Genomic DNA, 13,732 nt, shown 5'->3' with positions numbered 1-13,732 from the left:
ACCCTCCAAAAATGTTACTTCAATTAGCTATCTAATTATACTTGATACTATTTGAGGAAAATTGAGTTAAAATGTTTATTATGATTGTTTCATTTTGTGCAAGTTGTAAAAGCCCAGTATTATAAATATAGAAAAATGTAGAAAACCAATAATAGAGTTCTTAAAAAATAATAATTTTCCAATAGGATGAATCAAATATAAATGTGCTTTGGAAATTAGAGTCAACAATCATTAACTACACAAAAACTAAGAGTGTATTTTCAAGATTTTGGGAACCAGGGATTTCTAAAATAAGTGTAATGACAACATTATCCTGAAGGGGGCAGCCTTTTCCAGTTTTTCCAGCTTCCTCCTACTTCCTAACTGCTTTCTTAAAATTTGCTTCATTTTTGCTCTTGTGACCAATTAGTTGATTTTTGGTCACTAGAGGGGGCTATTTTCTAATTCACTTGCCAAGACTTTGCCATGAAAAACTCTGAAATTGTTAAAATAACAACAAAATTTCTATTTTTACTCCCCAGTTTATTTATTTTCCCTTAAAGAGTTCTGTGATGGATGAATTAATTATTCAATTATCAGAAATATTCTCTTAGAGAATAACCATTTGACACAATTAACACTATCTTGCTTTATTTTAAAATGAATTGTCTTTTGTCTCCAAATTAACTTCCTAGCCTTAATTAGGAACCACAACAAAAAAGTGGCTTATTTGTATGTGTGAGTGTGTATTATATACAAGGATACATATTATACAAGACCAATTTCCAGTTTTGTAAATACCTCTTTTTGATTTACTTTAACTGAGGATCCCACCTTGTTAAAAATGAGGCTTTTTGCAGACCTACGTAATTTTTTAATTCTTTCAGTAATGATGCCATCCCATAAGCCTCTGACATGACATACAAGGTTATATCTGCTTTCTGCTCTCCTTTCAGACTAAACTCTTGCCCTCCCAAGGCTTTCTTCTGAAGTAACTTCTGGGTTTCTAAAGGTGAATCAGTTTGTTGCCTACACTACATATCTACCTTCCCCAGCCCAGCCTCATGACCAGGTAGGTGGAGGGAGATCCTGGCTCCCACCCACAGTCATTTCCCATAGCAGAGGTTGGTGTAGTCAGGAAGAGCAGTGTAATTCTGGCTAATGAGACTGGAGGGGAAATCTACTGGGATGCTCCTTAGAGAGATTCCCACCCTTGGGACTCATTCCTCTCTTTCCTTTGGCCATTGTGGAGCTTGGAACTGCTGTGGCCATTAGATGACCAGGAGGAGAACTTGCCTGAGAGTGAAGCGAACACACCAAGGTTAGCAGAGGAAAAAGAACTGTGTTTCTGGTGATGTGCAGAGCCCCTGGATTAACCAATTCTGCAGCCACCCTTCCTCATTTGAGTTAACACATTTCCTTATTTTTAAGGCCATGTTGGGTTAGATTTTTTTGTTACCCTCAACCACCAGCATTTTAATAGGGATCTCCCCTAATAAATGAGAAAACATGTTTTATGTCTTCATATTTTGTCCCCTGAAACATAATACAGGGTTCTTGTTAGGGTAAAGCACCCTACCCATGTTCCAAAGCATGCTACCCATTGTTCCAAAGCCAAGTTCAACAGTGAAGCAGAATTAGTTGCTTTATTTTCCATGTTCAATTATATGAAACCTATTACAATTTATATCTCTCCTTTCCACTGGTGTATAAAACACCATATATGTATATTGTATAAGAGCAGGAACCAATTACTGCATCTCCAGTGCCTGGAATGTGCCTGGTCCATAAAGGCTACTCCATAGATGTTTCTTATTCATCCCTGTATCTCTAAGAATATCATCTTTGTGGAGACGTGGCAAGAGATTAATAAATATTTGTTAAATTTAGAAGTATTGTGTTTTGTTGGTTCCTTGTGACAAAGATGACATAGCTGTGAAATGTGATTGGGCAAGAGATGTCATTAGGACAATAGGAACATTCTTGAGGTGCTAAGAAAAGTTCCAACTGCAAAATTATCCAGTGAGTCATTTGTGCCACACTCTTAGTCCTAAAAAAAGAAGCTGCTGTCATTGCATTAACAATTTTTTTTAAAAACCTACTATAAATATAAAATATTTCATTTAAAATAGTTAATAAATGACATTCTTTGTATTAGGCCTCACTGGTACTGTCAAGTTTTAGATTCATTCTAACAAACTTCACCAATTTTTGTATGCCTGTTATCCCAGGCACTGTGGCAGTGCTAGGAATATGAAGTCCTCAAGCAATTAACAGATTAACAGAAGAGACAGATGCATAAATAAATACATGATGTCCAAAAATGAGCAAGTACAAAGGACTTTGGGGAATACAGCTAAGGAACAATGGTTCTGTCCAGGAACAGTGAAAATACCAATTCATATTCCTTTAATACTTCCTGTCCATTTTAAAGAAAAATTTTTCCAATAATTGAGCTCCAAGTTGTCCATTGTCAAAATTATCATGTGATCACATTCAAATTAAAATAGTAAGAATTCTAAACTTTAAGCATTTTACCTTTCTTATATTTTCTCATTTGTTCCTTTACATTTCCAACCTTTCTTTGAAAGACAGTATTTCAACTGATCATCAGATTACTGCTGCTTCTTGGGAAATTTTTAATTCTTTTTATTATTTTTGCTTGTGTATGTTACGAAGCCTAACACAGTAAAATTATATACACACATACACATATTTAAAGAACAGAAAAACAGGCACAGTATATTTTAGTATAGTACTACTAACTAGCTACAACTTCATCTCTCTAATATCTTCTTTCTCTGACCTCATTGTCTCTATTTATTTTATCATTTATTTAAAAGTAATTCGACATTGTTAGCTGCTGCTTATACTTTCCATCTCAACTGAAAGGCAGGAGCTGATTTGCTGGGTCTATATTAGACCTTGGTAAGTGACAGGTGCAGCATGTAGTTAAGGCACTGGGCTTGCAGTTAGGGAACACCCGCAGTCACTTCCTGAACTCTACTGATGAGCTGTAGGACCTTGGGCAGGTTATCCAGCCTCTCCAAGTCCATTTCCCATTCTATAAAATATGAATCTGACACCTACCTACAGGAGCCACTGGGAGTACCAACAAGATGATTGTGTATTCCTGAATAATACTCTCTGAACTGAATACTTTATTTCTGTCTCTTGGGGGACCTAAAAAAAGGGGGAAAGCCTATAAAGTTTAGGAGTTATTTATATTTGAAAAGAACAGAAAAAACTTGCTTTGTTCTGTAAGAGGTTATTGCTAATTTCCTTACTGTTAAAAAGTAAATCCATTCAGTGTAACCACTATTGTGTTTTATGGCATCATTTTTGATTATTCCTATTTTTATTAAAAATTCTAGCTTAAAAACCTAGTTTGCATTATAACAGTACATTAGGAATGAAATCATTGCTACACAATAGTGTAAAAACAATCCAACCACAGATTATGTCATATATATGTTCTGAAGCTTCCATTAACATAAACAAAAACTATAACTCTCATTAAGTAAAAGTATCTCATGAGACAGTATCTTTGTGTATGTAAGTGAAATGGAATAATAGAAAACAAAAGAGTATGAATTTGAAGAATGAGGAGAGAAAATTCACATTTTATTCTTTCAAGAGTTCTGCAGGCATAAACAGGGGAACTTTGAGAGGTTGTGCTATCCTAGAATTAAACATATAATAGAAATTAGAACATGTTACATTAGCATAAGAATGAAAATTTCTGAAAGGTCACTGAGCAAGATCAGGCTTTTATGTAGTATGTGAAAGAGGTAGTGTTCTGAAAATCCATGGAGGAGGGGAAGAAAATTCATAAATATTAATAAATAGAAGAAACAGCATTATGGATAATAAAATATGAAGCAGCACGTGAGTTTGGATGGTTTTATTGTCACAATATGTGGTTGATATTTGGGGAAAGGATCTTATTATGAACTAGAGACGTGCTGTGTTAGTCAAATTTTCACTGCTGTGGCAGAAATACCTGACACAAACAACTTAGAGGAGGAAAGATTTATTTTGGTTCATGATTTCAGAGGTTTCAGTTTGGTCTAGCTGACTCCAAGACAGAAACATTGTGGTGGAAAGGTGGGGCAGGGGGAGCTCAAGGAAGGGGCCAGGGATCAGACACAGACCCCAAGAGCACATCCCTAGTGACCTACTTCCTCCAAACATGCCCCACCTGCCCACAGTTTCCATCTCCTCTCCTTCCATCTCCTCATTCCTATTATTACTCCATCAAATGTATTAGTCATTGATGAGGTTAGAGCCTTCATGAACTAATGGCTTCGCAAAAGCCCAACCTCTGGACATTGCTGCTCTGGTGGCCAAATCTAAGCTTCAGGGGAGGGGGACATTCCAGGTAGAAACCATAATGCATGTGTATTCATTTGTACAGATTATATTGTAGAAAACTGAATTCTTGATCTTTTCTGAAACCTAAAGAATCACAAGCTCTGAAACTTATGACAGGAGAGCAAAGTTTTTTGTTTTTATTTTATGAGTATATATGTTAAACCTGGAAGAACTTCATGATTTCTCACTTATATATTACATTAGTCTCTTTATAGGTCTCCCTACTTGTAGTCTCAATACCTCCAAATCTTCATTCAAATCTTCAAGCTAGAAGGAGCTCCTGTGGTATAGCTATGGTCATGTCATATATGCTCAGAGTATTACCAAGGCTGTCCACTGTGTAAGAACTAAATTAAACTACTTTAGTGGCATTCAATGCCCTCAGTAATCTAGCACTTGCTACATCTTCCATTTAATAATATTGCTGTCTAAAACATTGAAGCGCTTGTAAATTCTATACATGGATAGTTATTCACTATTTCTATATTATTTGCACTATTTCTATATTATGGAAATATTATAGTGCAATATTATATGTGACATATAATATTATATCATAGTGATTCTGTTTCTTTCTGCTTGGAATGCCTTTCTCAGACTTCTGTGGCTATTAAATTCCAAGTCATCCTGCATGATTTTATTATTATTATTATTATTATTATTATTATTATTGGTACTAGGGATTCAACCCAGGGACACTCAACCACTGAGCTATATCCCCAGCCCATTTCTTAATTTTTTTTAATTTTGAGACAGTCTCACTAAGTTGCTTAGGGCTCCACTGTGTTGCTGACTTTGAACTTGCTGGCCTTGAACTTGCAATCCTCCTGCCACAGCCTCACACACTTCTGGGATTATAGTCATATGCCCCTGTACCCGGAAAATTATTAATTTTTTTGAGCCCATCCTAACTCACCAAGTAGACTTAGGAAGGCAGACATTCCTTTATGCTCCAATTTCATTTTATATATATCCTCATATTTGCTCATCCACTTCCCAATAGTCTACAAGATGCTGAAGGATGAAGATTATGTATCCTCATCTCCATATCTAATTCACTATGCAGTACCTTGTGTAAAACAAGTACTTGCATTCAGTGTATATTTGTTGAATGACAACTCAAGAAATGAATAGAAAATCTCATAAGGTATCCAATTACTGTGTATTTTCACAAATATTTGCTGTTGGAATCATGACATAGAAGACATTTCAGTTTTTGACCAAGAGGAGAAAACATAATGACTATGGAAAGACAGCTTTTAAAAAATTAATTTTCGATCCTTCAATTAGCTTATTTATAGCACTATCACAGATGCAGAATAGTCTGAACACTCTCATTCCAATCTCTATTCTAAAATACTTTCAAAAGTCTTTAAACTTATTCCAACCAATCACAGAATGATAAGATTTTGAGAAGTCATCTCATCTCATTTGCCCTCCTCCCCCAACTCAGACATAAAGTCCTTAAGGAAAATAAGAACATATTCTATTTTAAGGTTCTCCTAAGACAAATTGCTCAGAATTTCTAGAAACTCATCTCAATATTTCTTGACCCTCTCTGTCACAGTATTACTACATAATAAGTTAAACTAAGTTACATGTGCTATTATTTCTTTTCATCTCTTGAAAGGTAGTGCAATATAGATATTAAGATGCATGGCTTGCTTGCACATGCAAGGACCTGAGTTTAACTTCTGCCATTGCAAAAAGAAAAAGAAAAAGACACATGACTTCTGAAGTCAGATTTCCTATCCATCTCTGGGAAAGTTATTTAACTTCTCTCTATCTCAGTTTCCTCATCTGTAAAAACAGAAACAATAATATCACTTATATCAGAGGGTTTTTAAAAAAATTAATGAAAGAACAGAATCTGGAACCCAGTAAATGATATATAAAAATTGCTATTGAAAATGCTTCTTATTTTATTTTGAATAGTGACAGATAATTGGATAATAGTAGCTGGAATCTAGTCTATTTCACCTGAAATTTTTGAATAAATAAATATTTCTGTAATGAATAAACTCAGCTCCTCTGTGTTATTTTTTTAATCAGACTAATTTTTCAGTCTTTTCAAAAACCTTCCTTTAACATCTCATCTTAATGCAGTAAAGAGAAAATTTTTAGTATTTTGCTATTATAAAACAGATTTTTGAACCAAGACTCCAAAAGACCCATCTATTAGTACCATTCTTCATGCTAGGCATGATGGACATATAATGTTGCATAAGGCAGATAAGAGCCTGCATTCCTGGGGTATACCAATGTTTAGTTGCATAAACAAACTCTTTACCATTAATCAAATCACTTACCACTCTTCCGAATTCTTTCTTCCAATAGGTCAGCATGTCCAGCTGGCAGTTTCTTATTGAAAATCTCAGCTGACCGGAGGAACATAGCTTCAACCGCAGACCCTTTTAGCAAAGCAATTTGGTCTTCATGGTCCAAAGTCTGAAATCCTGAGTATAGATGATAATCAAATCAGAATCAAGGAGTTGTTTGTAACAAATAAGCAATGAACAATAAGCAGTATAAACTTCAATAAGGAGTATAAACTTCTTTGGGCACAGATTTTTATCTGTTTTATTACTGTTGTATCCACAATGACTGGTACATCATAGGTACCTGAAAATTATTTGTTGGATAATTGAATGATTGAATCAAAGAGGGAAAAACACAAATTTGTGTGCATGTTGGTACACACACACACACACACACACACACACACACACATTAATAGAGGTAATTAATACCATTAGGATCTACATGGCTTAGGAAGGAATTAAATAACAATCAAAATTTAAAGAAGACAGCAATCCTAATGATTAAGAGCTATTATCCTGCCAAGTGCACTGTTAATTCCAGCGATTTGGGAGGCTGAGGCAGAAAGATTACAAGTTTAAGGTCAGTCTGACCAATTTAGTGAGACTCTGATTCAAAATAAAAATTAAGAGGGCTGGTGATGTAGCTCAGTGATAGAGCACCCCTGGGCTGTTCAATCCCATTTTTTCATTACCACCAAAATATATATATATATATGCCATTATTATCTTTGAGTATCCAAAAGCTCCTTTGAGAGGAGGAGCCATGCTCTGCTCCCCTCTGGGTCTCCAGCACCCTGGACAGAGCCTGACACAGGCTCTGCTCAAGGAACTAAAGGGAAACACTCAACTGGAATCTTCTGAAAATACCCTTTCAGTATTGATGTTATATTGTTGTATGTAATAACATTGTAATTTCTGCAATTATTTTTAAATAATTTTTCCTTATTGAGGGTTTATTTTTTTGCATCTTTTTTTCTCCTGTATTTGTATTGTTTCCTTCTGCTTTACTCATTGAATATACATTAAATGTACTCTTCCTCTGGAACTAGGCTAGGCACTGAGAATTTTGAAGAAATGTTAACATATAGCCATTGCTTTCACGTAAGCTACCTTTGTATAAATTAAGATTTCTTTGTCTTCAATTATTTCTTGATTCAAGACCAACTGACCATTTGAACTGAAAAATCCTTTCCTATAAGTAACCAAAAGTATCACATTTCTTTCCTTTTCTCAGCTCCTCCCAGCACATACAGTTTTCACTCTTATGTAATCCTGTTTTTTTGATCAAGATTGCCTTTGAATTAATTAGCTATAGCAAATTAAGTTTATCTTTCATTGCTAACAAAGAAATGAGAGAATATTAGTGTTTCAATGATAACAAGAACTTTCTCCCCACATTTTATTAGTTTTATGTAGACTTCTGCCTGTGACAAATTTAATAAAATAATAGCATAATGCTGACAAAAAGAAGGCAAATTAACATACCAAATTAAAATCTTATGACAGAAACTACCAGAAGTAATTTACATTATAGAGTTTTGCAAGGTATCTATTATACTCTTCAAGACCAGGGATTCTGATACACTAAATTTTTTTTCTTAATCTAAAACACTGGAACAATTTCAACTGATTAGATTAGAGGGCACTGATAATGCAGCAGAAAGAATTTTAGGCTAGAAGATAAGACTCCTGCATTCTAGTTTCTGTGTTGATAAGTCCCTCTCCTTTACCTTACATGTACACTGTTCACCAAGTCCTGTCATTTTGCATCTGTCTTCATTTTGTTCCTCTTCCCTCTCCCACTGTTATTGCTTTATTTCAAGCCCTCTTGACAGGTCTTGTGCAATAGCCTACTAGCTGGTCCTCTCAGCTCCCATCCCTTCCTATTCAAATCCATCTTTTATGACCCTGATAAAACCACCTTCGTACAAGAAAAATTTTATCATTTCCCTCTCTACAAAATGAGAAGCCATCAAAATGTCTTCATCACCCAGGGGGAACAAGGATTAAATTCCTTAGTTAGGTCCTTGTCATCTGTACCAACTTGCTTTATTGTCAAATGAAGGAGTCATCACAGACATCATGTTATTGTCACACTGAATTTTCTCTCCCATCTCTAACAATCCTGTTCTTGTTATTGCCTCATTGCCTTCTCATAAGATCTCTCAACTTGGAAAGCTCCTCTCCATGCCCACTGAAAACCTCCTTTGTTTTCTATTCAACACAAATATAATTCTCTCTGAAGTCTCCCTATCTTTCTCAGACACAATGAGTAACTATTCCCTCTCTGTTCTAGCAGCTCATTTTGTGTGTGTGTGTGTGTGTGTGTGTGTGTGTGTATGTGTGCATGTTTTAATAGCCTGTCACCACTTTTCTTGAAGGTAATAGCTAAGCAGCTAAGCATTTAGATACTTACAGAGTAAGTATCAACAATTACTTATTGGATGAACAAGTGGATGAATGACAACTTTACAAAGTCCCAATTTCTATTGATTTGGAAGAATCTTTATAAGTGATATTAAATATCCTTTATAACTCTAACTTTTCATGTCTATAGTGGTTATATACGAATAGGATGTGAGATGACTCTCATTACACAATGAACATATCTGCCCCACTCAGTGTCCCAAGAATATTATACAGCACAGCAGAGAAGTAACTGCATATAAAGGTACCTGCCAACGGTAATAGCGATAAAAGATCTGATCCCACAGGAATGTTTGAGACTCAAGAAAAAAAAACACTATATGTAAAGTGATGAATATAATCTGTGGCACATAGTTAAACACTCAATAGATATTAAATTTTATTATTTAAAAAATACTACCTGGAAGTTTTTTTGTGAATTCTACAAGAATCTGTACATGAGAGGTAGCCATTTCTGTTAAAATGAGAAAATTTTCTTCTGCACTGAATTCTTCCTTTAACTAAATTTTAAGAAAAAAGCAAATGATTAATAAATAGATAGAAAAAAGGTTAAATCAATATAAAATCATTAGACTAAAGGAAAACAAAATTGAGATAATGAAATTTTAAAACCCAGCTCATATTTCTCAGATCTTTGGAGAGCAATTACTATTAACAAGATAGATGTGTGACTTCTTCCTTTTTAATTGCTTAATGCTGCTAAAAGTTTAAATATAGAACTTAAATTTTTAGTTTGAATTATTTCAAGTAACATACCCATAAAAAAATTTCACATCCAAGGTAATAAAAGCTCCAGAAAACATTAACTTTAAAGAAATATATTTTTAAATATTATACATACAATTTTATTTGTGATTTCCTGAGGCATCCTCTGTTTGCTATATGAATCCATAATATAATGTAGAAGATTCTGTTGATCTGGGGTGAGTTCATTTTTCTCCTGCACTGGCAAGAAAATAAAAGGTGTTAGGGAGAGCGGTTATAAGTCATTCTTCCTATATGTGCATTCACTTGGAGTGAACTGATAGCAAAGTGTTGAGAAATGCCCTAAGTACAGCAGGAACTATGAAGCTTAATATAGTGTCTAATTAAGAGCTTTTTGTGGGTCTTGGGGCAGGCAATATCATTCTTCCTTACATTTGTTTCAAGTTACTCTTTTTTCTATCTAGAAAATATGTATAACAAAATATGCCTTTCATGTATTTCTTAAGAATAACTAATAGTGTGCACATGAAAACCTATTAAGCCCCTTCACATTGAAGGTCAGGGGAAGTTCAAGGTTTAATCAAAAGTAAGAAAATATTCCTTCATGTAAAATGGAGACTCCAGCTAAGCATATTATTCTATATGCAGAGGTTGACAAACTGGCTCATGGACCAAACTACCTACTTTGGTAAATAAAGTTTTATTGAAACATGGCCACACTGTTTTGTTGATGTATTGTCTATGCTGGTTTTGCACTAAAATGGAAGAGTCAAATAGTTGTGATAGAGACCATGTGACAAAATCCTCAAATAATCTGGCACTTAACAGGGGGGAAAAGGTTTGCTGATCCCCAAAACAGAGAGTTGTCAATCAGGACAATTCAGATCTCAAACATTTCTTTCCCTCTTAATAGCATCTTTTAAGGAATATGAATAATTGTGTCAACTCTTTGTTTCCTTATACCAAAAAGTGTTGCTGATGAAACACTAGGAAGAATAATATTTGGGGGGGGGGGGGCGGTGGGATTGTGGCTCAGAGGTAGAGTGCTTGCCTAGCATGCGTGAGGCACTAGGTTCAATCCTCATTACCACATAAAAATAAAATATTGATATTGTTTCCACCTATAATTAAAAAATAAATATTTAAAAAATTTTTAAAAAGAATATTTTTCTATAAAATTATTTTTTTCCAAAATGAATACAAGATAATATATTTTGAAAAAGTAAAAATGGACGAAATTGGGGCTGGGGTTGTGGCTCAGAGGTAGAGCGCTCACCTTGCACGCGTAAGACCCTGGGTTCGATCCTCAACACTGCATAAAAATATATGAATAAAATAAAGGTATTGTGTCCAACTACAACTAAAAAATTTTTAAAAATGGACGAAATTCTCTTTGGCCCTTTTCAGAATAAAAACTTTTACTTTTCACCTTATACATTGCTATTATTTGAATTTTTTCAACAAAGCATGTCTTTTTCTCTTGATTAAAAACAAAAGAAGGGATCCATTTTAATGCAAAATGGAAATGGGAATTCTGCTGTAGCTATGGCTCTAATCTGAGTCTCCCAGCCAGATCGCTAGGCTCCTGCTGGCTTTGGCAGACACCACTGCATGTTATTACCCTGCATGACTTAGTCGTTGAGGTCACTTGTCTCAAGTCCCGTCCTTCGCTGTCCTCATTAATGGTCTGATCTGCATACTGCTTCACATTTTTTCTCAGTCGTTTAGATTTACACTGAATTTCAGTTAACAAGCCTGAAAAAATGAACGTAGGGACTTTATCAATCACAGAAAGTTCTGTTAGGTGTATGGTCATGAAATAGTTGTATGGTTGGCTCAGACAATCTGTGCAACTTGGCAAGGAACTAATTCCAGCTCTTTAGATATTTAAAAACAGAAGGCTGAGATTTAAAGACTTGACCTTGAATAAGAAGTTTAACCCTTGTGAATCTCAATTTCTTCATCTGTAAAATGCAAATAATATCCACCTTGGATTTTTTTTTTTGTAGATTAAGTGTAATCAAATCATTTTTTAATGATGGCTTTTATACGAAGAATTTGTGTTACTAAAGCATTACATACAATGCAAGACAATCAATAAAAAGGTGAATGACAATCTCCCTATTCCTAATCTAGGGGATCTGGAAAGCCCTTAATTCAAAACATAAGATTAATATTATGTTGATACATGTTATATACTATGCCATAAGAAGTACATTTGTTTTCACATTTAAACTTGTTGAGTAAAACAAATATTAACATCCTTTAGGAAAACAAAATCTTATCAATTTCTATAGCTATATAAATTATTGAAATTATAGTTAAATATTAAAATAACTCAAGAAATGCTATAGTTTGGGTGTTAAATGTCCCCAGAAGACCCAGGTGTTAAAGGCTGGGTCTCTAGTATATGCCCTTGGGAGGCAGTGGAACCCTTAGGAAGTGGGACCTAGAGGAAGGTCCTTAGGGTATTGGGAGTGTGCCCTCAAGGGGGCTTGTGGGGCCCTTTCCTCCCTTTTTCTCTTTTGATTTCTGGTCATATTAAAGTGAGCAATTTCTTCCGCCTGCCTCTCCACCGCTGCCATTGGGTACCCCAACCAGAGGACTAAAAGCAATGAGTCCCACAGATCATGAACTGGAACCTCCAAAACTGTGACCCAAAATAAACCTTTTCTCTTTATAAGTTAAATGATCTCAAGTACTTTTTATTGTGATGGAAATCTGACTATCAAGCAAGATGCCTGAAAAAAAATGGTTTTAAATGCTCATACAATATCATCACTGATTTACCCTTAAACAAAGCTATAAAAAGTAATGTAGAACAATCTTCCATGTTCACACTTATTTACTTAAGTGAAAATGAAGTTCCAGATTGTTCTTTGTGCAGGAAATTTATTTTATAGATTTATGAAATATCTATATCTGTTACTGAAAAAGTTTTTGTTCATAAATGATATTATAGACTTTTATAGAGGGACTCATGCAAAATGTCTTTGGAGCTTCAACTGGAACAAGTTCATATTTAAGTGATGAGCAACATGAACCACGCAGTATCAAACTATTTCCATTGCAAGATTGGATTCCAGCAGCAGCCCCTGTTCAGGATCTTGTTTCATGTATGTTAAAATAAGATTGGGATCAGCCACTATAAAACTTTCATCCACCTAGAGCTGGATTATTTACACAGACCTATTTTCCCTTCTCCTGCATACATTATTTTTCTGGGTCCATCCCAGTTGCCTGTACTATTTGGGAACAATAGAAGTGGAGTCACCTTCCACAGGCTTTTATTTCATGTGGCATTCCCTCCCTGAATGCCATCGTCCCCTTGGTGACATTTGTTTGTCTATTTGTGTTTTGAGGAGGAACAGGACATATCTCAGAATCTGAGTGCTCTGTAGCATTTGCAGAATGAAAAATTAATTATGTTATATACTAACATGCATTCCAGTTTTTGATGAAGATTGCGGTCCCTCACAAAGCCAGCAGTTAATACAGTGTCTCTTTATCAGATTGAAGGACAAAATTATATTAAAACTCAGGGTAGTTAATTTCCTGTGTAAACCTATACAAATTGGTTCAAAGCTGCACTAGGAGAAAATGGATTCTTAATAAAATGACTTGGTTTAAAACTCTATTTAGACCATTCAGAGGTGGCTATACCCTATGAAACATTCTTACTTTTTTCCCACAACTATAAATTTTATGTTAATTAATAAATAAGGAGTAGATTAAAATCAAATTTGGAGGAGACTTTCAGACTGTCATTCTTTGTAGCATATTAAAGCATGTTATTTTAACTGCATGTTAAAGACACTTCATTCCATGTATAGTTCCTTACAACAAAGAACAACAAACAACAGTCATTTCTTTCAGGTGAACAAGATGCTCTTTAGATGACAGTTTGGAGAATTTCAGTGGTTCAT

At 34.7% G+C, this 13,732-nt stretch overlaps 1 protein-coding gene across 1 annotated transcript in view; it reads right to left on the bottom strand.

The window, feature by feature from the left end:
- Positions 1-13,732, bottom strand: part of Nr1h4 (nuclear receptor subfamily 1 group H member 4) — a 42,851-nt gene that overhangs the window by 5,136 nt on the left and 23,983 nt on the right. The window contains exons 4-7 of the mRNA XM_076855419.2: positions 11,428-11,561; positions 9,943-10,041; positions 9,502-9,601; positions 6,663-6,809 (exon numbers count right to left, since the gene is read on the bottom strand). Of these exons, the coding sequence (XP_076711534.1) occupies positions 6,663-6,809; positions 9,502-9,601; positions 9,943-10,041; positions 11,428-11,561 (480 nt within the window). The remainder of the gene's footprint in view (positions 1-6,662; positions 6,810-9,501; positions 9,602-9,942; positions 10,042-11,427; positions 11,562-13,732) is intronic.

The sequence above is a fragment of the Callospermophilus lateralis genome, chromosome 4 (assembly GCF_048772815.1).
Source record: "Callospermophilus lateralis isolate mCalLat2 chromosome 4, mCalLat2.hap1, whole genome shotgun sequence".
NCBI classification, from domain to species: Eukaryota; Metazoa; Chordata; class Mammalia; order Rodentia; family Sciuridae; genus Callospermophilus; species Callospermophilus lateralis.
The sequence above is the reverse complement of the archived record's forward strand: the minus strand, read 5'-3'. Positions and strand labels throughout refer to the sequence as shown.